Source organism: Procambarus clarkii, chromosome 27 (genome assembly GCF_040958095.1).
Source record: "Procambarus clarkii isolate CNS0578487 chromosome 27, FALCON_Pclarkii_2.0, whole genome shotgun sequence".
Classification (NCBI taxonomy): Eukaryota; Metazoa; Arthropoda; class Malacostraca; order Decapoda; family Cambaridae; genus Procambarus; species Procambarus clarkii.
The window spans coordinates 29,310,360-29,334,973 of record NC_091176.1 but is presented as its reverse complement, the minus strand read 5'-3'; the positions used below and the strand labels follow the sequence as shown (position 1 = coordinate 29,334,973).

The 24,614-nt window shown below is 41.2% G+C and overlaps 1 protein-coding gene across 2 annotated transcripts; it reads left to right on the top strand.

Moving 5' to 3' along the window:
• Positions 1–868: 868 nt before the first annotated feature.
• LOC138349476 (BTB/POZ domain-containing protein 3-like) lies at positions 869–24,614 on the top strand. 2 transcript variants are annotated; one of them, XM_069332534.1, is made up of 8 exons: positions 869–1,177; positions 2,042–2,130; positions 6,000–6,153; positions 9,305–9,444; positions 10,453–10,657; positions 15,279–15,378; positions 18,663–18,786; positions 22,305–24,614. In XM_069332534.1, exons 3-8 carry the CDS (start codon positions 6,022–6,024, stop codon positions 23,044–23,046), a joined length of 1,443 nt encoding a protein of 480 aa, XP_069188635.1. In that variant the 5' UTR covers positions 869–1,177; positions 2,042–2,130; positions 6,000–6,021; the 3' UTR covers positions 23,047–24,614. The 2 variants fall into 2 exon arrangements, with proteins under 2 accessions (XP_069188635.1, XP_069188636.1); XM_069332535.1 differs by lacking the exon at positions 869–1,177 and adding an exon at positions 1,664–1,694 and having other exon boundaries at positions 22,305–23,189.

Below are 24,614 nucleotides of genomic sequence, written 5' to 3'. Positions count from 1 at the left end.
AAATTGTTCAGTAATTTAAAAGTTTTGCTGAGAGCAGCCCCTCAGTCCCTGTGGCCCTCAACCGTTCCTGGTATGAAAGTCGACTTAGTTCGGAAAAGATTTTAGTCGTCCGGTGTTGAACTTTCTCCAAAGCAGATATGTCTTTCTGAAGACTCAATGCGTGGATATAATAATCCAAGTGGAAGCACACCAGAGATTTATACAGTTGTATAACTACCTTTTCCTTCGTCAAAATTTCGTTTGACTATTCCAAAGGATTTGGTTTGCTTTTATAACTGCAGCTTCCACTTGTTGTACAACTATCAGTGATTGGTGGATTCTGACTCCAAGATAATGTTGATGATTTGGTAGTTGTGCATTGTTATCCCCACGTGAGTGAAAAAATCTGTTTTCTGTCCTAAGTTGTGGCTTGTTGAACTTGAAATCGTTGTTCCTTGTTTGTGATTGATTGATGAAGATTAAGCTACCCAAGAGGTGGCACGGGCATGAATAGCCCGTAAGTGGAAGATTTTTTTGGAGTGAATGTATCTTTGGTCGTAAAAGGATATACTGCGTGCTGTGCTCGCATTTAAATTGTCAGTCTATGGCTGCTAAATGAATTGTGGGGGTTCAGTCCCTGAGCCCATTATGTGCCTCTGTAACCCTTTCCACTACCGCCCACAAGATGGGTATGGGGTGCATAATAAATGAACTAAACTAACTACCTATGTCTTTTCCGAATTAACGCTATTTGAGCGTTAGTGATTTTACTAAAATATACCAATTACACACCAAAATGTTCTCAAAATGCATTGTACATTCTGGTAAATATTTAAATATAAAAATAAATATAAAAGATGCGTGCCATCGGTGGAGAGATGAGCACACTCCCAGGTGTCCCAGCTGGGTGTTGAGGCGGGCCACAGCGTTCACAAGTGCTCCACGTTGCCTCCGCTTGCTCCACCTCTTCACTCTTCTGTATAGCGCCAAAGCTTCTAGATTAATGTCAAGTACATTGTTTTATTGTTCAGTTCTAGTAAAGATCCTTGAGTAATAAAGAAGAGCTTCGAGTGTGTGTGCGCCATTTTAAAACTCGAACGTGTAAATAAATCATGTAAACAAACAGGGTTAGCGACGTCAGTCTTGGCACCGCTGCCAGGGCCATTATACTAACCTTGTGATCGTCTCCAGAAAACAGGTGAGGGCCTCATACCCTAAATACGGTGTCCTTTTCTTTGTCGCGGTTTATTATAAGTATGTGGTATGACCAGTGTTGCCTGGACCATGGTTGGAGGGTGGGGCGTTCCTTGGCCAGGGTGCAAGGCCCCAATACGCTAGTTTGTTGTGCATTGTCTTAGGGATACAGTATTGTGACGGAATAACAGTAGAACAGTTACTTGGTAAGAAATGACAAGTTGTTTACTTATAATGTCACTCGTTGAAGAGCAGTATCACTCCTGAGTTTAGGCAGGTGTCATTGGCAGCATTTTACGTTCTACTTGTAGCTTCGGAATATATTATTACATGTGAATAGTTATGGTCAAATAATAATGAATGGAAACTAACCATATCCTGTGTTTTACGGTTAGCAATCTGCACCTACAATGTAAGCACCAAGTCAGCCAGAGCTGATTATTTGAACATTTTCAAAATTGTGTGCACACTGTTAGTAGGCAAGAACTCTTGTGGACATGACCTCTATATATACATTACAGGTATGTAGTTTTGAAGTATAGTAAATGTTGTTGGTTTAGGGACTACACTGACCTTGTACTTATTAATGTATATACGAAAGATTGTGTGCACTAAATACAGTACAGTACACCTATTGTTAAGAAATTATGAATGAAAAAGTTCCATTTACAGAAATGAAATGTTACATTCAGGTGGTAATAGGTTAGTTCAACAAGCAGAAGATGTACTCTTATGTATATTTGTGCACTATTTTTAGCTAAAGTTTAGCATACAGTAACAAAATAAGCCACTGTTTGAATGGCAGCATAACTAGTAAGTCATTAAATGTTTCTTGTTAAAAAAAGCATCTTGCCTCCTTGTTTTTCAGACCTTAATACTAATAATGCGCCTGCCATCTCAGAGGACAGTGATTTCATCCGTTCCTGCTAGCAGTCACAATACATGTGCCTAAATAAGGTAAGACCTGTTTTAGGTATTTAGGTCTATGTTTTAATTGTTAGACTGGATTTGTGGATGCAAGATAAAATCAAGGTAGTTATCAAGAGAAAAAATTTAGTATAATTTGTATCACTTTGGAAGGAAGTGGAGGACAAGGCGAGATATGAATATGGCGGGTAGTTGTGCAATATTACTTTTGCATGCAACATCACCAATTTGCACATGGCAGATGGCTTGACAAAGGTTTTTAAGATCCACTAACTGAGACCAATGCATACCAGACCTGAGTACACTAGAAGTGTGTGGAATCCTGTGTGGGTAGTCCTCAGACAGGTGTCACTTAGTTAGATTTGCTTGGTCATGAGTTTCTTTAATACTGTACCAATGAAACACTCTTGGAGAACTTGTCTCAGGTTCTCATCAAGAATTAATTTAATTTAGGGGTTAGTATTAGTATTGGGGGTTAGTAGTAATTATTAGTACAGGTATTGACACGAGCACTTACAATGCTTAGGGCACAGGTGTGAGTAGCTGTACTTGGAAGTGAATTCATGAAAACCAAAATCATTCGTGTTCTTTTTGATGCTCAGCCTCAGAACTGAATGCTGTAGCCACCGGCGTGGGGACAGGGGTCTGTGCGGATGATCAGTGCAACAGTGTTAATGACATTTGCTTCTTTTACTTTGAGAGTTCTGCCTCCCTGCTCGTTTTTAGGTAACAATTTTTACCATGTGGGAATTGCTATATTACACCTACAATTCTGGTTACCAAACCCTGGTCGATAGCTGATATGTAATGCCTCCAAACACACACACTACTTCTATAGGCATTGCCATTCTGAGGGGGGCCAGGTTCTGGCTCGTGGTTCCTGGTAGGCAAGAACTCCATCGACTGATGCCACGGTCTAATACATACAGTACATACATACATATCAGCCCAGTAAGCTCCGGGGAGCCTCCAGGAAGCCTCCAGTGGCTTGCTCAGAAAATGGCAACTCATTACATTCAACACTGTTGTTTTTTATCTGTTACTGGTTCATCAATCCCATGATGCTTAACGATGCCCAGGGACAAATTTTTGCCTTCCTGCTGTTCAGGTTGGGCAGAATTTTAAGATTTATCTTGGGATGGGGGGGGAAGGGGGGGGGGGTGGATTTGAGGATCTGACTTCTCTGCTTGGCTGGAGATTGCCTTAGCCACCTCCTTCCTGGATCCAGTTTCAGTTCCCTACTTTCTCATGGCCTCTGGGCTGTTTGCCAGCTGAGCTTTTGATTTTCGGTGACTTCTCTTCCACCTCTCCTGCGATCGCTGGGTTCGGCCCCTGGGGGCCTTGCGTCAGCTGCTGCATCGCCGGCTTCTTCTTGGAGTTTTCGGGGTTAAGTCACTTGACCCCTACCGGAGCCCTCACTCAATGTGTTCACGGATGTGTTGTCTCTTGGCTGGGGTTTTGTGACCAGTGCTCACCAGGCTGGCCAGGAGGGGGTGGGGTCCATCCTTCCATCGGGCTCACTGCATGGTGCCAGAGTTTGCTGTGGTGTAGATGTCGTTTCAGAGGATTCGAGTCGCCCGCAGATCGACGATCTGACTCCTTTTGGACTGTTTCCTGGTGGTTCCTTGCCTGGACTATGGGGTTCGATGCAGTCCTTGGCTCTTTGAGGCTGGTCGCTTCAAGTGACTCGTCTGCTGAGTTCCTGGAGTTGGCTCTCTTGGCCGTTCACGTCTGGGGAATGTCCAGCGTCTTGGCGGACAGCCTTCCCGGTTAATTCTCCTGTCCACAGAATGGACAATTGTCGAGGACTCATTCAGTTGGCTCTGCCAGACATTCGGGCATCCGGAGGTGTTCCTCTTCGTGTCGATTTGGTCGAGGCGTTTTCCGGTATAAATGGCACCCTTCTCTGACTGCGCAGCAATTGGGGTGTCGATGTCTTCAGGCAGGGATGGTCGAGGTGGGGGTTCCTATACCTCTTTTCCCCTGGTTCAGTTGTTGTTCCAGGTCTTAACTCGCTTGGAGACTTACCAGGGGGAAAATAGTCCTCTTGGCCCCATGGTGGCCGGCCTAGCCTTGGTTCTGAGTCTGCTTGCTCGGTGTCTGAACCCAGAGGTTTCCCGCGGCTCCGCCTCTTTCAGCAGTTCGGTCTGGTCCATTACGTGACTGGTTCATTCTTCTCCTCGAGTCTTCGCGTCTGGTCTTTTTGCCTCGAGTCGATCACCATCTGTGTGGTGATCAGGAGGCTTCGTTAATGGTGTCCCACTTGCGGGTTTCATCTCGGCGGCAGTATGAAGTTTTCCTGGTGGTCCTTCCGTTTCCTTCTATCGCTTCGTAGGTATACTTCGCTTTCTGTTCAGGTTGTCTTGTCCTTTCTCTAGTGTTGTTCAGGGCAGTCATCTTATACCGAATACTGTCGCCTCGTATCGTGTGGTGTTGGCAGAGCTGCTACAGCTTGCTTTCGGTTTTGATGTTACTTCTGCGCTGTTTCGTATGTTTTTTCTCCTGCTTATGCACCGCTTGAGCAGTCCTGGCCCTTGGATCAGGTGCTCTTTTATCTCTCTTTGCCTCGGTTTGTTGTGTCCCCCTTCGGTTCTGGGTTGTTTTTTCCAAAGCCCTTTCTTGTTTAAATTGGCCTCTGGGGGTCAGGTCGGGGAGCTTTATAATCTCCTCCAGCATGGGGGTTTCTGCTCTTTTGGTCCTGGCGATAGGTTTGTTCAGTTGCAGCCGTCTCCTTCTTTTCTGGCGATAAATGTGATGGCTGCTTTCAGGAGGGGGTCCATGGGTTGTTGGTGCTTAGTTGGTCGGGCCGGGGTGCATCTTGTGTTGTGTCTGGTTGTGGCTCTCCGCCGTTCTTTGTGAGCCTCGGCATTTGTGACTGGGGACACGCTTTGGATTGTTCTGTTTCTCTTCTTCCCTGTTCCAGGGTTTGGGTCTCCCAGGTCATCTGCAGGGTTATTCGGTCTTGCCAGCCTGCGGTCTCTCCCCGTGCCCGCGAGGTTTGTAAGTTTGCTGCGCTTGCTGCCGTCTTTGGTAACATGTCTTGGGTGGACACTTGGGCACTGGGTTTTTGGCAGTTGAACGGGATCCTGGCTGAACGCTACCTGGTCAATGTTCCTGGGCCTAGTTGGGCCTGGCTCGCTTGGGTTGGCAGTTGCGTCCTGTTGTCTCGACTTTAAGTTTAGGAGCAAGTGCCTCCCGCCTCCTGGGGTAAGTCCACTTTGGATTTCGTCTTTTGTGATGTAGCTCCAGGGAACTGAAGGGACTCCCCACCATAAAATCAGTGTTGAATGTAATGAAACGCCGTTTTCTAGGGGAGAGACCCCCCCCCCCCGGTTGGCAGTTTTTCGTGTGTTTTGACATCCAGCCTCAAACTGTGGGTGGGGATAGCTGGTGCGAGGGGTCTGAGGCTCCCCCTTTCTCCTCCTGATGAGGGAGGAGCTGCGCAGACAAGCGGCGTGGCAAGTGAGACGTCATGCTCGTTTTTCCTTTGGCGAGTTCTGTCCACACGTTAGCTTTCAGTAATAATTTTAACCAGAATAGGGGTTTGTTTTGGGGCACTTACCTTTCTGGGTGCCTGACCCGGTCAATGGCAGACATAGAATGCTCCAAATCGCATGTGCATTTCTATAGGCCATTGCTCCTCGTGCCTTTCTGAGGGGGTCAGGTTCTGGCTCGTGGTCCCCGGTTGGCCTAGAACCCTATTCACATTGATGCCAAAGTCTAATAATGTACATATCAGCCTGAATAGCTCCGGGGAACCTCCGGGTCTCACCCAGAAAATGGTGTTTCATTACATTCAATGCTGGTCTTATTCCACTTAAAAAAATCTTTAGTGGACAATGACTAGCGACATTACCAATGTGTAAATTTCTGTAATTAATGATTTTATATTTCGGTAGATAAAGACTGCTATTCTCAGAGATGGCACAAAGCAACTGTAATGCTGACTGGCAGACGGAACTTAGATTTATCCACCAAAGGGCAGGTCATGTTTTGGAGTCGGGACAATGGGCTGATTGTACCTTTATTGTTGGCAATGAAAATAATCAAAAGGTAAGTATTTAATTATTTTATATTAATATACTGTAGTTCTTTGCAGACCTAAATCATTAGTTCTGAAGGTTAAGGAAACCCTTGCAGATTCATGTTAATTTTTTAATTTATCAAAAAGTATTTGTGGAAATATTGAATGTTATTTGTCTTGTAAAAATATTACACAGTGCAGTGCACTGTGTAATATTTTGTATATGGGAACATTCTTCACCACTGCTGGAATATCTTATCATTATCCGCTTACATGTTTCATTTACTCTCTCTCCTCTTCTGAAAGGTATTTATACTGCACACTATCCCATATTTCTTTTAAAACCCCTTTCTTTTAATGTCTTACATCACATCTACCCATCTACCTATTTCCGGACCTGGTACCTTCCACTGCATATCTATGTACTTTCATGTGGTCTACTTTGAGTCTGTATCCTTTACACCTTTTCATACACAATACAATAGACTCCTAAATTTATGATTATAATCTTTATAGATTGAATATATGAAAGTTCTAAATTGAGACCCTTAAGTTTTTAAGCAATGTTTGAATATGTATTTATTTGCATGGCAATGTAATTATTTTTGGAAAGGCCCCTCCCTCTCTATCTCCCCGAGCTACCCATCTGGCTAGCTGATTAGGTGTAAATGAGCGGCAAACTAGTGGTTCAACTCGGGTAACAATTGTTTACATAAATACAGCATTGCCAGCAGTTACCACACTTATCTATTTTAGCGCACTGTACCTTTCTGGTGGTTTTCTCTTGGATACCGTGGTTGATTGTAGATCTTCAGACTTCTCTACCTCTATTGAGGGGGAGGGGGCAGATTCTGGTCTAAGTCTTTGTCTTTTGTAGACACTCATGAATAGATTGAACCTATTATGGTAATTACCTAAGTGTAGTTACAGGATGAGAGCTACGCTCGTGGTGTCCCGTCTTCCCAGCACTCTTTGTCATATAACGCTTTAAAACTACTGACGGTCTTGGCCTCCACCACCTTTTTCCCTAACTTGTTCCAACCGTCTACCACTCTGTTTGCGAAAGTGAATTTTCTTATATTTCTTCGGCATCTGTGTTTAGCTAGTTTATATCTATGACCTCTTGTTCTTAAAGTTCCAGGTCTCAGGAAATCTTCCCTATCGATTTTATCAATTCCTGTTACTATTTTGTATGTAGTGATCATATCACCTCTTTTTCTTCTGTCCTCTAGTTTGGGCATATTTAATGCCTCTAACCTCTCCTCGTAGCTCTTGCCCTTCAGTTCTGGGAGCCACTTAGTAGCATGTCTTTGCACCTTTTCCAGTTTGTAGTTAAGTACAGTATGTTGGCTAGCTGGGTAGGTACCTCTTAGGTAATGAGGGGGACCCACCAGAAAGAGGCATTTAATTGCATTCTTTGCTGGGTTTCTTGCTATGCTCAATGAAATTTCACATTATTCATGCTACAATGAAGTTTTCCAGGTGAATCTCTTGACTTCTTGAACTGGGAACTCAAATTCAAATTAAAAAAATTCAAATGTTTATTCAGGTAAAGTACATACATACAAGGGGAGATACAAATATTGATGGATTTATAGATAGAGCTAGTACATACAATGCCGAAGGCCACTATTACGCAAAGCGTTTCGGGCAGGAAAAACACTAAAGACTAAAACTTAATACTAATAGAAATTAAACTGCCTGCCCTATCCCAGGATGAGATGTCTTAGTAGCTCCATGCTCAGGTTTTTCTCTTGCTTTCTTTTCTCTCTCCTCTCCTCCTCTCCAGTAGATTTCAAAGCCTGGTCTGCTTTTGAAGATGTTGTGTTTTGTCTACACACAAGATTTTACCACTAGAATTCAGTTTCTAGTTTAATTTTATTCACTAGAACGTAAGCTTTCCTGCCTGGAAGTTGTCTTTACCGGGCTTGATCTTGACTTTTCAGCAGCCAGGGCCTTGCCAAAGTAGTTTATGTAGCTTGTAACATTTGTAGCATCTGATAGTAAATAGCGATGCTGGCTATTGTTTTTATAATAGAATTTGCAGTTTTAACATAACTAACAAATTAATGCAAAGTTCTCAAATTGTTACTCTTATGCTTAATAATAGAAATGTTAAAATTTGATGTGCAGTACATCAATAAATACAACTCTAGCCCACAAAATTATTTAAGTTATCCAATTACAATTTCAACTTACAACCTTGAGAACATGCGTTAATAATACTCTCTCCATTGTTTGTGCAAAATTACAATTATGGCCATATGAAGTAATTTTGGAATGCTATTTGATTAAACACAACTTGTAGAAACCTAAAATATTTTTGTATGTACAAATAAGCAGTCCTCGTGGCGCAGTGGTAAAACACTTGCCTGGCACTTCGAGCACTTTGGCCTGGGTTCATATCCTAGCCAGGGAGGATTGATGGGCACAAATCCTTAACTGTAGCCTCTGCTCACCCAGCAGTGAATGGGTACCTGGTTGTTAAATGATTTGGTGGGTTGTATTCCGGGGAGAAATTAGGATTAAAGACCTGCCCGAAACGCTATGTGTGCTAGTGGCTGTACAAGAATGTATGAACTCGTGTGTGTGTGTGTGTGTGTGTGTGTGTGTGTGTGTGTGTGTGTGTGTGTGTGTGTGTGTGTGTATACACACACACACACGCACAGCGGTAGCGAACTGTTTGCCGCAGACGTTTACCGGAGTAAATGGGGAACCAGCCTTTTGCCTGTCGCGGGGCACATATGCCGAGGTATTTGGAGTCCGGTGTGTGAGTGACCGACCATTGCGTTCTGTTAGACATACGTAACATTAGGCGAAGGCCTAATCCTTGCACATGTCGTGTGGTTCTAGAGCCAGGCATCTCGGGTCCGGTGTGCGCGTGCGACCGATCTTGTTCATTTGTTAGACATACGTAACAGTGGGCGAAGACAGTCGGCGAAACTCACGCATGTTGTGTGGTCCGAGATGGCTTTCCATGCACATTAGATATAGATATATAAGGGGGGAGACTCGGTGGCTGGCTGACAACTACCGGCGTCTTGGCGACATTGTGTCTCGTTGTCGCCAGAGAGAAGGAGCAAATGTATTCCATTGTTTTGGTACGTGGGCTCCTTTCTCTTCCCCCATGTACTGTAATAAAAAACTCTTGACCTTTAAATCATAAGCTGTATTTTCCAGACTCTTCGAGGACACCGCCTCATCTTGGCAATGTCTTCACCAGTGTTTGAAGCCATGTTCTATGGTGGGATGGCAGAGAAGAAGGACAAACCTGTGGAAATTTTAGATGTACAGCCAGAAGCATTTAGAGCTTTATTACAGTGAGTGATTTGGTTAGAAATTTGTGAATACAGTTAAAATTCTCTAATGCTCCGTGGAGTTGTAGGTACTGTGTGGTAGCAGACCAGTTGGGCCTTGATTGCCCAAATAAGCACAACTTTGGGGAAAGTAAAGAAGGCATCTCAATGCCTCAGGGCTTCGACAGGTTATTCCTGCAGCCTTCCTGTACAGTTCTTACCTTTGGTGTTAATTCTTTACTTACTAGTGTTCCCCTTTATCTCTAATTCAGGAGGAGACAGAGGGCCTTCATTTTCTACTTACATTTTCCACATTTACATTACTGTATTGACACACTACCCACCTTTCTTTCAATGGTAAATATTTTTCATACATGGTGTTGTTATGGGATCTCCTTTCTCTCCTGTTCTTGCCACTCTATATATGGAATTTGTTTTTTAAATATTCTTCCAACTATTGACATTTATACCTCCCCCTTTCCCTCTGGTTTTACTATGTTGATATTTTGGATCTTCGGCCTCATAACTAATCTTTTCAAACCCTTCCCATCTCTTGGTAATCTGGTTCCCTCCATAAATTTCAAAATTGAAAAGGAATCAAATTCCCTTCCTTGATGTATATATATTCACAGCTGTGACTGGCGTCTTTCTCTTTACAGTATACTGAAAGCCTATGCACAATGGTTTGTGCATTAATTTATTTTCCTCCCATCTTTCTTTTATAACAAAAAATAAGTTTCCATTTAAATTTGATAAGGGTTCAGGACAGGCAGAAACATCATTACTGTACTTTAATTTTTACATGTGGGTTGGGTTACGTTTTTCAGACGTGTGAATATAAGACACGAGAATAAGACGTGTCTTATTCTCTGAATTTGTGAAATTTTAATTATTTTAAATTTTAAATGCCATACTTTTTCACCATATACCTGAGTCATTACAATTGTAGTTTCTAGAGTTTATGCTATGAAAAGTGTGTTTTGATGAATATACAGTACTGTACAGTATTTAAATTCATGTTTGTGATTCCAGATACATCTACAGTGATGAAATTACTCTAAAATCATTTGACCAAGTATGTGAGATTTGCTATGCTGCTAAGAAGTACATGATTCCGTCCTTGGTAGAGCAGTGCACACAGTTTATATGGCAAGATCTTCACCCAGGCAATGTTTGCAGAGCTTATGAGTTTGCACGCTTGTTTGAAGAGTCTAGCCTCTTGGAAAAGTGTGTCCAGGTATAACATGCCTCTTATTTAAGTTATTAATTTAAAATTTATTGGCTAAATTTAAAGTTAATTTAACAAAATTAAATTAAATAAAAAAATTTAGCGAAAATTTTTCTAAATTTAAGTTAATTTAGGACCAGATTAAGACTTTTTTTACTTATATAACGTACCAACCCGTCCTCTTCAAATGTCGCTTTTCACTTATGCACACTATGGCCAAAAATGGACGTATGTAATTTTAAATGAAATCGGCTCACGAAAGTGATGTACTTTCCTGTTTGAGTCCTCTGGCTTACTCGGAAAGGTTAGGAGAGGAACAAATCCACAAGGGATTTGTGGATTTGTTCATTTGATGCATCACGCTATTGTGATTTATGTGTGTAGTGTTAGGAGAGGAAACTTTCAAATAACATTTTTCATGACGTTTTGAAACTTAAGGAAAATTTCCTGCCCGCCTATCTAGAGGACCCTTAACTTACTGTTTTGGGGAAAAAAATCCAAAATTTATTTTCAATTTCATTTTGAAATTACGTCAGTTATCAGCCATATGGGTAAACGGCCAAAAGCGACGTAATTTTTAAGAGGACAGGTTGAAAGTACACCCTAAATATATTCCCTAAATCATTATTATTATCCCTATATTTTGTTTTTAGGGGGGGTTATATTTTCTCGACTTCATTTCAACAGTGACCTACAACTTTCACATATTTGAGTATGAATTCCAAACAATGTTTATTACAACATACAAGTAAATTCATGAATTAGAACTGCCTTATTCATTGTCGATAACTTCAATTATATCTACAGTAACTAGAATTTCAACTTGCTTCAGTATCCAAAAATCTAGTTCGACCGATTCGCACCATTTTTAGTGTGCACAGCTGTCTGCTCTACAGTCCGTATAGAGTTGATTTTACATAAACTAGACGTTTGGAGTTAAATTTGTTTAAATTTGTGCATATTTCAAATGCCATATATTTTTTTTTTTACAGTAAACTACAGTATACTGAAAATTTATATTCTAAATATGAAAATGATCATATGCTATTCTGAGAGCATAACAATAAATGAACAGCGGGTGATTTTATATTTTTGCAGATTTCAAAATCTGACGTTTTCAATATTTAATTTTATAATTATTTTCTATTTTAAACAAAGTTGAAGCATTTGCCTAGTAGATTATGCACAAAACACTTAAGTTTCAGAAAATTTAAAAAACTGAGCTCAATCAAACATCATATGACATTTTGTGCAGTGTACGGGTTAATCCATCATATACCCAATATAAAAAATGTATACTTTAGGTTAATTGAAGAGGATTTTTTGTATATTTTTATTATAGTATATACCACAAATGAGGATAAAATATAAACCTTACTCCTACTATTCACAAGCCTTATTACAATACTGTATATATATAAATATACAAGTTTTCCCAGGTACTTAAGTGCTACTGGTGCTCAGTATGCTAAAATAATGAAGGAAACAATTCATTAAATGAGTCAATATCAAAGTCCATACTATGGTCTTCAAATTCATCAGATTGTAAGGATTGAGGTGATAGAACATCAAAAGATTCTAAAGATTGTGGTGATGTAATAGATTCATAGCCAGACTCTGACCCTAAGAGAGATTCTGGGCTAGAACTAGTCAATTTATCCTGAAGAAAATCTAAAATCTGCTCCTTACTAATTGGTGAAGGTGCTCTGGTAGAATGAGACTGTGTTCTTGGGCAAGTTTCATTGCCCTTTGTAACTGAAATACTGGCAATTTTTTCAAAATCTAGAAAGTCTTTCAAAACTTCTGGATTGGTTATATCTTCAGTTGGACTTGCCAGTTCATCAATTGACATTGTGACACCATTTGTTGATACACACTCAATGCTTTGAGCAGGAACTTCATTTAATGCACTAGTTAACTGAGCAATAAGGTCTTCTTCAGCAGGAGTAAGTCTTGTATTTAGGTCCTCTTTTGCTTCATATCCCTTAGTATAGTCATGGTCTGTTTCTTGACTTCATTTCAATACATATTGACCTACGACTTTCACATGTTCGAGTACGAATGCCAAACAATATTTATTAAAACATACAACTAAATTAACGAATTGAAACTATCTTTATTCATTGTTGATAATTTCAATTATCTCTGAAACCAGAGTTTCAACTTTGAGTGGCTTCTAAAATTCCAGTTATTAACTGATTCTCACTAATTTGACATGTTGTGTGCTCTGTTGTCTGTTCTACAATCCCATCAGAATGGATTTTTTATAAACTTTATACATTTGGAATTATAATTTTTTTGTCTAAATTTTCCGCATATTTCAAATGTCCTATTGATGATTTTTTTTACAGTAAACTATACTAAAACCTATATTCTAATTTAATGAAAATGAAGCTATATGCTATACTGAGAGCATAATAACATTAAATGAACAATTAATGATTGTTCATATTTTTTATTCTGAATTGAAAATCTGAAATTTTCAATATTCAATTTTAAAATTAATTTTGATTCTGGTTTTTCAAGTTACGCTGTGATCATTTAGACGAAGTTGGAGCATTTGACTAGTTGATCATGCAAAAAAAAAATGGAAAGTGTTTGTGCAAGTTTTAAAAACTTATCTTAAATTATTTTTTGTCAAATCATATATGTATGTATTGCACAGTCTAAGGGTTAAGAGCAGAAACTCTGCTTACCAGGACAGTAGAGGTTTGATTATCTGTTGATAATTTTTTAAAGTTCTTCTACACTACAGCCTGGCCTTTGCCAGTCTTCCCAGGCAATTAATTGCCTGGGGCCAGATTCACGAAAGCACTTGCGCAAGCACTTGCGAACCTATACATCTTTTCTCAATCTTTGGCGGCTTTGTTTCCAATTATTAAACAGTTAATGAGCTCTGAAGCATCAGGAGGCTGTTTATAACAATAACAACAGTTGAATGGGAAGTTTTCATGCATGTAAACTGTTTAATAATTGTAAACAAAGCCGTCAAAGATTGAGAAAAGATGTACAGGTTCGTAAGTGCTTGCGTAAGTGCTTTCGTGAATCTGGCCCCTGGTCTTTGAGGTTGTTAGTCTTTGTAACCTGCAGGTCCATGTGGTCATCACAGCTAGGCTGATCTGTTAGTTCCACCAGGAACTAGAGAGACCCCCTCCTGTTGTATGGAAGATTTTATGAAGCCTACCTGAATGGCAACCAGAAGTTATTAAAACAAACACATTAGCACCAAATACTGATTTAGATTATAGTGTGGCATAGCAGAAAATCTGAACCTGCAATGAAGGGACCAATTGTATCCTTCCATGGACCAGTGAACTAACCAATGTATCTCAACACGGGAATCCTATACCTGTAGAGAAAATTTGTGGCCCTACACAGCAGAATTCTTAAGAGAAAAAAAAAAACAGGCAGCATAAGACCTTCATATAAAATGGGCCCACTCTAGGTCCATAACTGAGCAACCACCTCGCAACAATTAAGAGAATTAACCAACCTTGCAGAGAAGGTTTGAGAAGACCTAAAGGGTGGCCATTAGTACAGGGCTCAGCAGATATGAAAAATGTAACATTATCCACAATGAACAAATGGCCTGCACAGATTTTATTTCAGGAGATAGAGAAACCAGGGCACCAACTTCAGAAACATGGAAAAAGAATAGAAGCACCCGATCACAGCCATGACATATATTGGGAAAACAGGGAACAACCCTTGGTAACCAGGAGAGACAGAGCATAGTACTTGGGACTTGGGCACCCAAATGATGAAAAGTGTCCTGTACAGGAAGAAATGGAGAAAAACAGCCCACAGCAAGTAAAATATCCTGGATCCAGGGGTCCAGGGTAAAAGCCCAGAAACTGGAGAAGAACACTAATTCGTAGAACAAGGAAATGCACCTAGGAAATCAGGGACCATATTTAGAGAGCTGGGGAACAGACCAGGGAAATTCGGTGGAGATCTAGGCACCTGACTGGAATGAGCAGTTTTACCTAGGTACCCAGAATGAACATGCCTAATAAAATTGAAGAACTCCATGAAAGCCCAGAACATCACCCCATCATGTGAAGAGTAGAAAATCTCTTAAAATTGGAGTAGGAGGAAAACTCCCAAAAGATGGAAGAACATGCCCTGGGAACATTCCTAGCCAAACAAAGGGTTGTTTTTTAGTTCACTTTAGCAAGATTATCTCTAGTACTCCTGGGAGGATATTTGGATTCCTCTCGTTCCACCTAGAATGTTACCCTGCCTAACTGATTAATTTGCTTTCCCCGCATGTCAGTGGAGTCTTCTGAAGAAGGTGTTTATCTCACACTATTGGACCATATTTTCATGCCATTGTCATACTCTGGTCTTGCCATGCTTGCTGCTGTGTTTTGGACCATCGACTCTGAAACTGATGACCATGCACTGTGGGTTATATTGGAAATACTGTACCTGGTATATACCAGGTATGATTTGCTCTAACCCCTTGGCAAACCATACGTGCTTTTCTTTGTGTTGCACTTCTTTTGTGTATAGATGGAGCAGTATCAGTGAAAGTTTTTTCCTAGAAACTTTTACTTTTATAAAAGACAAAGTAAGATTATAATACTTTACAGCATTTCTTACAATAGTGACATATTATTTTTTGCAGATAATCCAAAATGCCACGGAACAAGTGCTAAAGGATCCATCTTTTGAGGAAGTGGATGCATCTATCCTACGCACTATACTGCAGCAGGAAAGACTCGGTGGTTAGTGTCTTTCTTTCCACATATTTTGCATTTAGTCACTTCATTTGTTTTGCCTTATTAATAAATATTAAGTTAATGTCATGTACAAGGTATTGTATATACATTTGTAGGTGGTATTAGTCATATTCATTGCTTATAGAGTTTTGGTCCTTTAGATATTTTAGTGGAAAACGATCTGTACATTACTTATTTAGTCCTTAGTGTGCAGATTGTTACACTTAAAGAATTTGAAATATTTATTTTCATTCACTTGAAATTATAGTAGTACTATAATAGGTTAGCTTCCTACAACAAGAAAAATTTGTATAAAAATGAGTTGTAGTTAATATTAATAATTTATCAAGCTGTGAAAGATTTTATGGTAATTTAGAAATATGGCTATCTTGAATGTGTAAGTTCTACTGTGTAAGATAAACAGGAGAAATTTAGTGAGCAAACATGAAAAGCACTCATAAGAGGTAGAGACCTACGGGAAACTGAATGTAGCAAAACTCCTCGTACGACTTGGATTTGGTGTCTGCCCCTCCCCAGGTTTGGGTTAGTGTCCCCTCAGGAGCGTCAGTTCCGTCTTTCCGGAGGTTTTCGGCTTCCCACATCCCACTGTCTGCGGTGCGGGCGGCCCTTGCGGCTTACCTCCTGCGTGACCCGGATTACGCCTTGGTGATGGATCCGTTGTCTTTCAGGTTTGAGACTACGTTCTCTTTCTGGGTCCGTTACGAGGTTCCAGAGTCTTCCTGGCTGGTGGACTATCCTGTCTTTGCTTTGGAGGCCTGGCATTCCTTCTGTCGTTCCTGCATACTTGAGTGGCACGAGGTTTCTCCTGTGGTTCAGGTTTTCCTGGGGGGCGACCTTGTGCACCTTAATGAGTGCTTGTTTGCTCCTGCCCTTCCCTGGGATGTTAGTGTTCTGCAGCTCCATGTGCAGGTTCTTGGCCACCTGCGTAGCCGAAAGGGAGAGGATTTGCACGCCAGGGGCCTCTTGGTTTCGGTCTTGCACTTCTTTTCCCTCCTGGAGCTGTCTTCGGATTGGCTTGGGGAGGACGTGGGGTGCTCGGAGCCGTTTCTGGGTCCGGTGCCTTGGGCTCGGCTGCTTTGTTGAAGCTATTTGCGCCAATACTGCGGGATGCGGTTGCTCAGTTTTATGCTTCCTGGCTCGCGTGTCGACAGGCGGTGCTGGCCTCCTCTTTGGAATCGGCCTGGGCCCTGGCTCTTAGGTTGTCTTCACCCTTTTGTCCAGCTCCTACGGCTGTGGCGCAGTATATTCAGGTGGCCTTGGCCAGTTGTCATCCAATGTCGGACTTATTGGTTCTCCAGGGGTCCCAGGGGAAGGGCCTGCCCAGAGGGGTCATGCCAGGGCTCGGGGTTCCTCTCATCGTGGTAGGCCTCTGGTGCCAGGTTCGGGCTTGGCTCCACCTTCGGATCCTCCTTCGGCTGGTCGGCGCGGTGTTCGCCCTGTGCGGGGTTCTGGGTCTTGTAAGGGGCGCCGGTCCTTTTGCGGTTCGCCCCATTGACGGGGCAATGGAGGGGAGGCTTGCGCTGTTCGCTCACACCTGGTCCCATGATTTGTGGGCGTTTCAGGTCGTTTCCTTCGGCCTGCGGTGGCATTGGGGGGCCCCTTCCCCTTTGGGGGGTTCGGCGCTGACAGGGAAGGCTTCCTTCTTCTCCTGCGCTCCATCGGGTCATCTCTAAATGGGTTCACTTGGGCGTCGTCGAAATGACGTTGTCCCTCAGATGGGTTTCTCGTCTGTTTCCAGTGTCGAAACGGGACTGTGAGGACCTGCGGTTCGTTCTGGACTTGTCCCATCTGAACCCTTGTGTTCATTGCCCCTCCTTTTGGATGACTACGCTGTCTCAAGTTCGACTCCTGTTGGAGCCAGGTTCTTGGATGGTGCTCCTGGACCTCCGGGATGCTTATTGGCATGTCCCGATTCATCCGGGGTTCAGGGACTGGCTCTTGTTTGTTGTGGGGTGTCACGATTACCACTTTCGTTGTCTCCCATTCAGGTTGAACCTGGCACCTCGTGTGTTCACACGTCTCATGCGAGGCATCGTGGCCCGTCTGTGCCTTTTAGGTGCTCGGGTGTTGGCCTACCTTGACAACTGGCTGGTTTGGGCTCCCAGCCAGTCCAGTTGTCTGCTAGTCACGGATTTGGTTCTTTCCCAGCTCACCAGGTTCGTGTTCTTGGTGAACTGGAGGCAGTCTCATCTGGTGCCCTCCCAGGTTCGGTCGTGGCTGGGTCTTGTGTGGGACTCTCGGAGGACTCCCGTTTCCTTGTCTCTTCCTCTGAAGTCTCTCTTTCGGCTGCAGTCCCTCATGCGCCTGTTTTTGGGGGGCTCCCGGGGGTCACCCAGTGGTTGCTCGAGGGTTTTTGCGGGAGCCTGAACTTCGCGATGTTGGTCTACCCGCTGGTCGGGTTTGGCTTTGTCGGCTGTTCTGGTTCCTTCGGGGATGTCCCTTCCACCTCTCTTGCGATCACAGGGTTCGGCCCCACGTGGGCTTTGGGTCGGCTGCTGCGTCGCCGGCTTCCTCTCCGGGTTTTTCGGGGTTCAGTGCCTTGGCGCCACCTCGTTTGATGTGCTCACGGATGCGTTGTCTCTCGGCTGGGGCTATGTGACCAGTGCTCACCAGGCCAGCCAGGGGCGATGGGGTCAATCCTTCCGTTGAGCCCACAGCACGGTGCGGGAGTTCACAGAGGTGTGGTTTGTGCTTCGGAGGATTCAGGTCGCCCGCGGATCAACGATCCGGCTCCATTCGGACTGCTCCCCGGTGTTTCATTGCCTGAACCTAGGGGGTTCGATGCGGTCCTTGGCTCTTTGGCGCTGGTTGCTTCGGGTGACTCATCTGCTGAGTTTTCGGGGTTTGGCTCTCCTGGCAGTTCACGTGCAAGGAGTGTCCTGCATCCACAACTTGAAGAAAAAAATATGACAAGAACTTGAATTGAGATGTAATTGGCATGCCAGTTATGCTAGGAGGAAGAACTAGTGTTAGATCTGGTTTCTGTGTTGTCACTGTTAGATAAGGAATGTAGAAGAAAGTAATCTTTCATTCTTATTACTTTTGTGGGTATCGTTGGGTGAAGCAGCTATTGTAGAATGTCTGGAAGATGCCATGATGAAAGAATGACGTCTGAAAGATGCACAACACACAAATCACACCAACTCGCTGTTTATTTTGTACTTTTGTTGAAGACTGTACCTACTTCGTGTATTTTGTTATTTTGTGCATGCTAAACCTCTGCATGGCAAAAGCTGATTGTAATGTCAAATTTACTTCCTATATTTCAGTGTCAGAGTTGATACTGTGGGAAGCATGTCTCACTTGGGCCAAGCAGGAATGTGTCCGACAGTCCTTGGAAGTCAGTCCCATGAATCAACGTAAGGTATTGGGAGACTGTCTTGGCATGATCAGGTATGGAAATATATTTTATCTCTTTTTCTTTATATCTCTTTCAGTAAAAGCCGATTCATTTTGACTATTTTAATACAAGAAACTATTATAACCCACCCACTCAGGCACCCAGAGTGAAATTAAGTGTTCTACACATCATTGTTTTTGCTGGTAGAATTTTTTTTTAGGAAATGGAAATGTGTATAGAGCTTGGTGAACTTTCTCGTTATAGACTCGAAAGGCATAGGCAGACCAGCCAGAAAGCCTATTCTCACTGAATTTATTTAAATATTAATTCAGTATTAATTAAATTTCAATATTTAATATTAAAATATTATTTTAAATATTAAAAGTAATAAAATATTAAATATTTATTTAAATAATAAATATTTATTTAAATGTTAAATATTTATTTCAATATTAATTTAAATATTTAAATTTTAAATAGTTTATTTAAACATTAAATATTAATTTAAATAAATATATCTAATACAGTAATATACAGTATTACATATTCAATGTACTTATAAAAGAATCTGACATTAGCATATCAGCCTAGTAAGCTCCGGGGAGCCTCCGGGTCTCACCCCGAAAATGGCGTTTCATTACATTCAACGCTGGCGTTTTGAGATAAGTGGGGGAGGCGGAAGCAGGGGTGAGGATGAGGGAAGGGACCAAGGAGGATGGGGATAATGATGATAGGATCAGACTGGGATGGGGTGAAGAAGGGAGATGAAGGAGCAAAAGAGGGGAAAGAGGGTGGGGGAATAGACAGTGGGATAGGCAGGGGGGGGGGGAGAGGAAGGATTAAGGGGGAAAACAAAGGGTATGGGGACGAGAAGATCAGAGGGAGATGGAGGTGAAAAAAGGGTAAGGATGATATCTATCACTAATCTCACTGTTAATAATACATGCATAGATAAAATCAATGTCACTAATAAAACAAATAATTTATTTAAGAATAATCATTCCAATCTTACTTAATCCTGCACTGAATTGCTTATCAGATAGATAGTCAAAATATACATTGATGCACAAAAAATACTCCTTAAGCATTGATACAGGAATATTATATAAATACATAAATGTTTAAGATATAAAAAGTCACTGTTGACAAATGAGTTGCATTATGTCCCACTTTCTCTTGCAAGGGTTAGACATCAGCTAGGTATGAGTGGCCTTCAGATCTGCTGTAACAAGATACTCCTGTTATTGGCCGAGAACTTGCACTGTTCAAGCATTTTCCCAAGAGCATAATACTGAACATATGGAAAACATCCTTCCCATTTGAGTGTCTTTGAGCAACAACAAAATAAATATTTTCCAAGAAAAAAAAAGACTGCCCACTAGCAACGATGAATTGGGGACCTAGTACTGTACTACAGCTAAGCGGCGGTCAACTACACTAGACTGGTCCACTTCAGAGTTTGAACAGCTTCATGTTGTACATTCTTGTGCTGGAAATAAAGATGCCCTTAAAGAAACTTTGAGGAGCTGTGCTAATCAGTTCTCATGAAGAGCAAAATGAGCCAGTATACAGAGGCTTCTAACATGAAAATTATTTTGACTGGAAAATGAAGTACTACCAGTATATCAGATGAGAGAAATATCAAGAGTGGAGTACCACAAGGTTCAGTTCTTGCACCAGTAATGTCCATTGTCTATGTAAATGGTCTACCATAAAGACTACAGAATATGAATGTTTGTTGATATGATACTAGGAAATATATGAAACTTAGACGATTGCCATGCCCTTCGAGAAGACCTGGACAAAATAAGTGTATGGAGCTCCACTTGACAAGTGACATTTATTCACATTAAAACCCATCTTATGGAATGTGGAATAGAACATAGGCCTGACATAATCTACAAATTATGTGAAAATTTTTAAAAAATTCTGAGAGATCTAGGGGTGGTTCTAGATGGGAAACAGTCACCTGAGGACCACACAAAGAACAGTGTGTGAGGAGCCTATGATACGCTTTCCAGTTTCAGAATTGCCCTGCAGGTCTGAATTCTAGATAAGTATTGGCCATCCTATCGACTTTGTCCTTTGGGGAGGTAGGGGGGTTATCTTGAGATGATTTTGGGGCTTAGCGTCCCCATGGCACGGTCCTCAACCAGGCCTCCTTTTTGTTACACATCCCCCAGGAAGCAGCCCATAGCAACTGTCTAACTCCCAGGTACCTATTTACTGCTAGGTAACAGGGGCATCAGGGCGAAAGAAACTTTTTACCCATTTGTCTCCGCCTCCACTGAGGATTGAACCCGGATCCTCAGGACTACGAATCCATAGCGCTGTCCACTCATCTGTCAGGCAGGGGGTTCTTTTGCTTGTGTATCATTTTAAGGTTTAATGATAGCTACATTATGTATACAAGCCCCAGTTACATGGACTTCAGTCGGTTTTTGCCTCAAGCTACACATGTTTAGAGCCACCCTTTCCTAGGTGCTTCTCTGGCATTGCTCCTTCTTTGGCTTCTTTAGTGGGTTTGGGAGTTGTAAAGGCCAGCATACTGTGTTGTAGGATACCTCACCCAGGGTATTGCAAAGTCTTTGACTCATCTGCAAGTCTCTGAGGTTGGAGCATTCAAAAGTTAATGATTAAGGGGTGCACTAGGATTTACGTGCTTATACATAGGGCAATGCCGTTGATGCTCTTTGTAGCCATGCTTATCCTGAAGTCTGTTCAGCATCAGTTCATTTGGTGAGCATGTCTAGTGCCTGAGTGTCCTTCTTGGCCCATATTGTCAATATGGTGTGGTTTGCTATAGACCATCCTTGCACTCAATGTTTGCAAGTTTGAGAGATTTCCATCATCATTACTACATAGTGATGGTCATTTGTGCTGTCTCCCTCTGCTGCCTCTTGGATTGGTATTGGCCGCTACCCAAAGGCTTGCAATATTTGGGTTCGCTGGTCTTTTATTTTATTTTAAGCCTACATCTTTTGGCGTTCTTTTATTTTATTTGCAGTGAAGGGGCTCTACAAGGGGCAGTAGATTCAGGTGTGTTTGCTCATTTTTGCTTTTGTGGCTTTGGGGCAACTACTCTTGCACAGCGTTGGCCCATCTTGAACTTTGCGTCTTTTGAGTGTCTTGTTTGAAGAGGATTCCATCTTCCTCCTTTTCAGCTCAGTTCCTCCTGTGGGTACAGGACTTTGCTTCCCTCCTGGACCCAGTTAACTCTTGGGTTCAGGTCAGCTTTGACCTTGTGACTGCATTGAGGGGTTACTCTTTTTTCTATCCTGGCTTGTGGACCACCCAAAATTTGTCCTGTTAGATACTGCTATGTGCAGGACATAAAATATTAACATGGTAAATGGTTTCTTTTAGTTGCTTCTAAATGATAGAGCCTTTATATTTGCTATTGTCATATTCCTTTGTAGTTCTTCTCCTGAAAACACATTTAAAGGGTAATGTGAAATTTAATGTCTTTTGAGTATAAACATTATTAAGGGTATATTATCCTGTCTATTGTTTCTATTAGCAAGGTTTTTTGCCCATTACTAAAGCCAAATATTTGCATTCTTGTTTTCAGATTTTTGACATTAAGCCCAACAGAATTTGCCAATAGCCCAGCAGTGTCTGGGATTTTGACACAAGAGGAGAGTTACACCCTCTTGATGAATATTTCTTCACCAGGAGTAACATCTGTCCCATCACCTTTCTGTCAAAATAATAAGAGGAGACAAAAGGAACAAACGCCTCCACCCAGCTCCCTAACACACTCGGATTCCAGAGCCAGCAGAATTAGAGAAGATGTTCAACTTCGATGTGAATGTGTTGGAAATGACATGGCACAGGTGTTGATTAATGAGCAACTTGTGGACTGTTCACTTTCATTTGCAGTTAATAGACATGTCTGTATCTATGGTGTGGAGATGCCTACTCAGTTAGTTCCACCAAATCTGGAATCTCAATTAGCCACTCATCCAATACAGCAGTCATATTCTGAACTGATCTATGCTTTTTTACAAGATTCTGATGGTTGTCGGCTCACGTACACACATTTCACAGCTCGGGTATCGTGGAATAGTTCAATGGAAGTCATCTTCAATAGACCAGTGTACATCACTCCTAATAAGACCTATAAGATTGCTGTGGTGTTAAATAAAGTAGGGAGGTATCCTGTATATGTTACTGCTAACTATGTCACTATTGATTACTTAACATTTACCTTTGAACAAGACCGATCACGAGATGGACTGATAAAAGCTGTAATTTTTGGATGTTCATCGCAGAGATCCTCGTCTAGTCCAGAATCTTATTGGCCATACTAAAATTTTGTATATTTTTCTGACAATGTAGCTAAATAGTTAAAATGTGCTGTATTTTAGAGTAAACTGTTAATGGTACAGTATTTCATATTTTAACAAGGAACTGGATTTGTTTTAATATGATTAAGAGTGTAAAGTTTCAAATTTGTATTTGATAGCTAGATTTTCTTTAAGCTAATTTTGAGTTTAAGAGGTGTATTTTACTAATTTGTAGTTTGAGAGAGTATGACTGCAGAATTGTTGCAATTTGAGTTTAATATTGTGTTGAATGATACTGTACTGCAATATTTAACAATCAAAACACCACTTAATATTTTATCAGCACACATTTGATCAAGAAATAAGACTCTCATAAGGAATGTATTATGTTTCAACCCGTTCTCGCAAATTTAATAAGTCAATATTGACTTATTAAATATGTGCATAGGTGACATACTTAACATAATAGTTTCCATTGAAAAGCTTCATAGAAAACACCGACCTTACCTAACCTACTTAGTATGTTAAGATAAGCATCTTATTGCTTCGTAATTATAATTGATTGATTGATGAAGATTAAGCCACCCAAGAGGTGGCACGGGCATGAATAGCCCGTAAGTGGTGGCCCTTTTGAGCCATTACCAGTATCAAGAGCTGATACTGGAGATCTGTGGAGGCGCGACTGCACCCTGCGTGACGGGAGATGTCTCCCGGACCAAATGGTGACCAGATGGTGAATTACAATTATTACCTAACCTATACCTATAATAGGTTAAGAAACAATTGTAATTACGAAGCTATAAGATGCTTATTTTAACATACTAAGTAGGTTAGGTAAGGTCGGTGTTTTCTATGAAGCTTTTCAAGGGAAACTATTATGTTTAGTATGTCACCTATGCACGCAACTAATAAGTCAATATTGACTTATTAAATTTGCGAGAACGGGTTGTATGTTTTTGGTGTACATTCACAATTTCATTCTTATTTCTTGAGCTGCACTTAGCAGTGGTCTTCTTTCCCCTTTCCCATTTTTCTATTACTGTATGGTATGTGATCTCTTGTTTTGTAGAGTTATTTAACTGTAACATTCTTTTCTTGTAATGCAAGCTGAAACAATGCATTGTTTTGCAACTACAAAATTAATATGCAGAATTCATTAGTGTTTTGAGAGTTGCTTTTTAGTTGGGTATTTTAAGGTGGAAAATATATTGATACGAAGGTACTGTATTTAAAATGGATTCTTCATAAATATCTTGTTCTTTAATGCATACTGTATATGATATACAGAACATAAAGAATGAGAACTTTCAACATGCCGTATGCAATTTGGGTAGTTTTAACAAACATTTCTAAGCGTATTTTTGGAACTAAAATTTTATATTTCAAATGATTTGTCATTAAAATTGGCAAGTTTTATTAATGCTTGCATGCAATAACTAATATATGATGAAATCAAATTTGATGACCTCATTGGCAAAAACTGATTGAAACAATAGGCATGCTTTATTGTATGTTTACCATTGTTTTAATTGGTGTAAGGTAATAACTTTTACTATGTTAATTTGTGATTTATTAAAAAAAAAGGCAGCCAT

What these genes read in the sequence shown, in the direction of transcription:
- LOC138349476 (XM_069332534.1), top strand. Translation starts at nt 6,022, where the DNA reads ATGGCACAAAGCAACTGTAATGCTGACTGGCAGACGGAACTTAGATTT. An exon ending in GCATTTAGAGCTTTATTACA is followed by an intron (nt 9,445 to 10,452) that starts GTGAGTGATTTG and finishes TTGTGATTCCAG; the next exon opens with ATACATCTACAGTGATGAAA. An exon ending in GACTGTCTTGGCATGATCAG is followed by an intron (nt 18,787 to 22,304) that starts GTATGGAAATAT and finishes TCTTGTTTTCAG; the next exon opens with ATTTTTGACATTAAGCCCAA.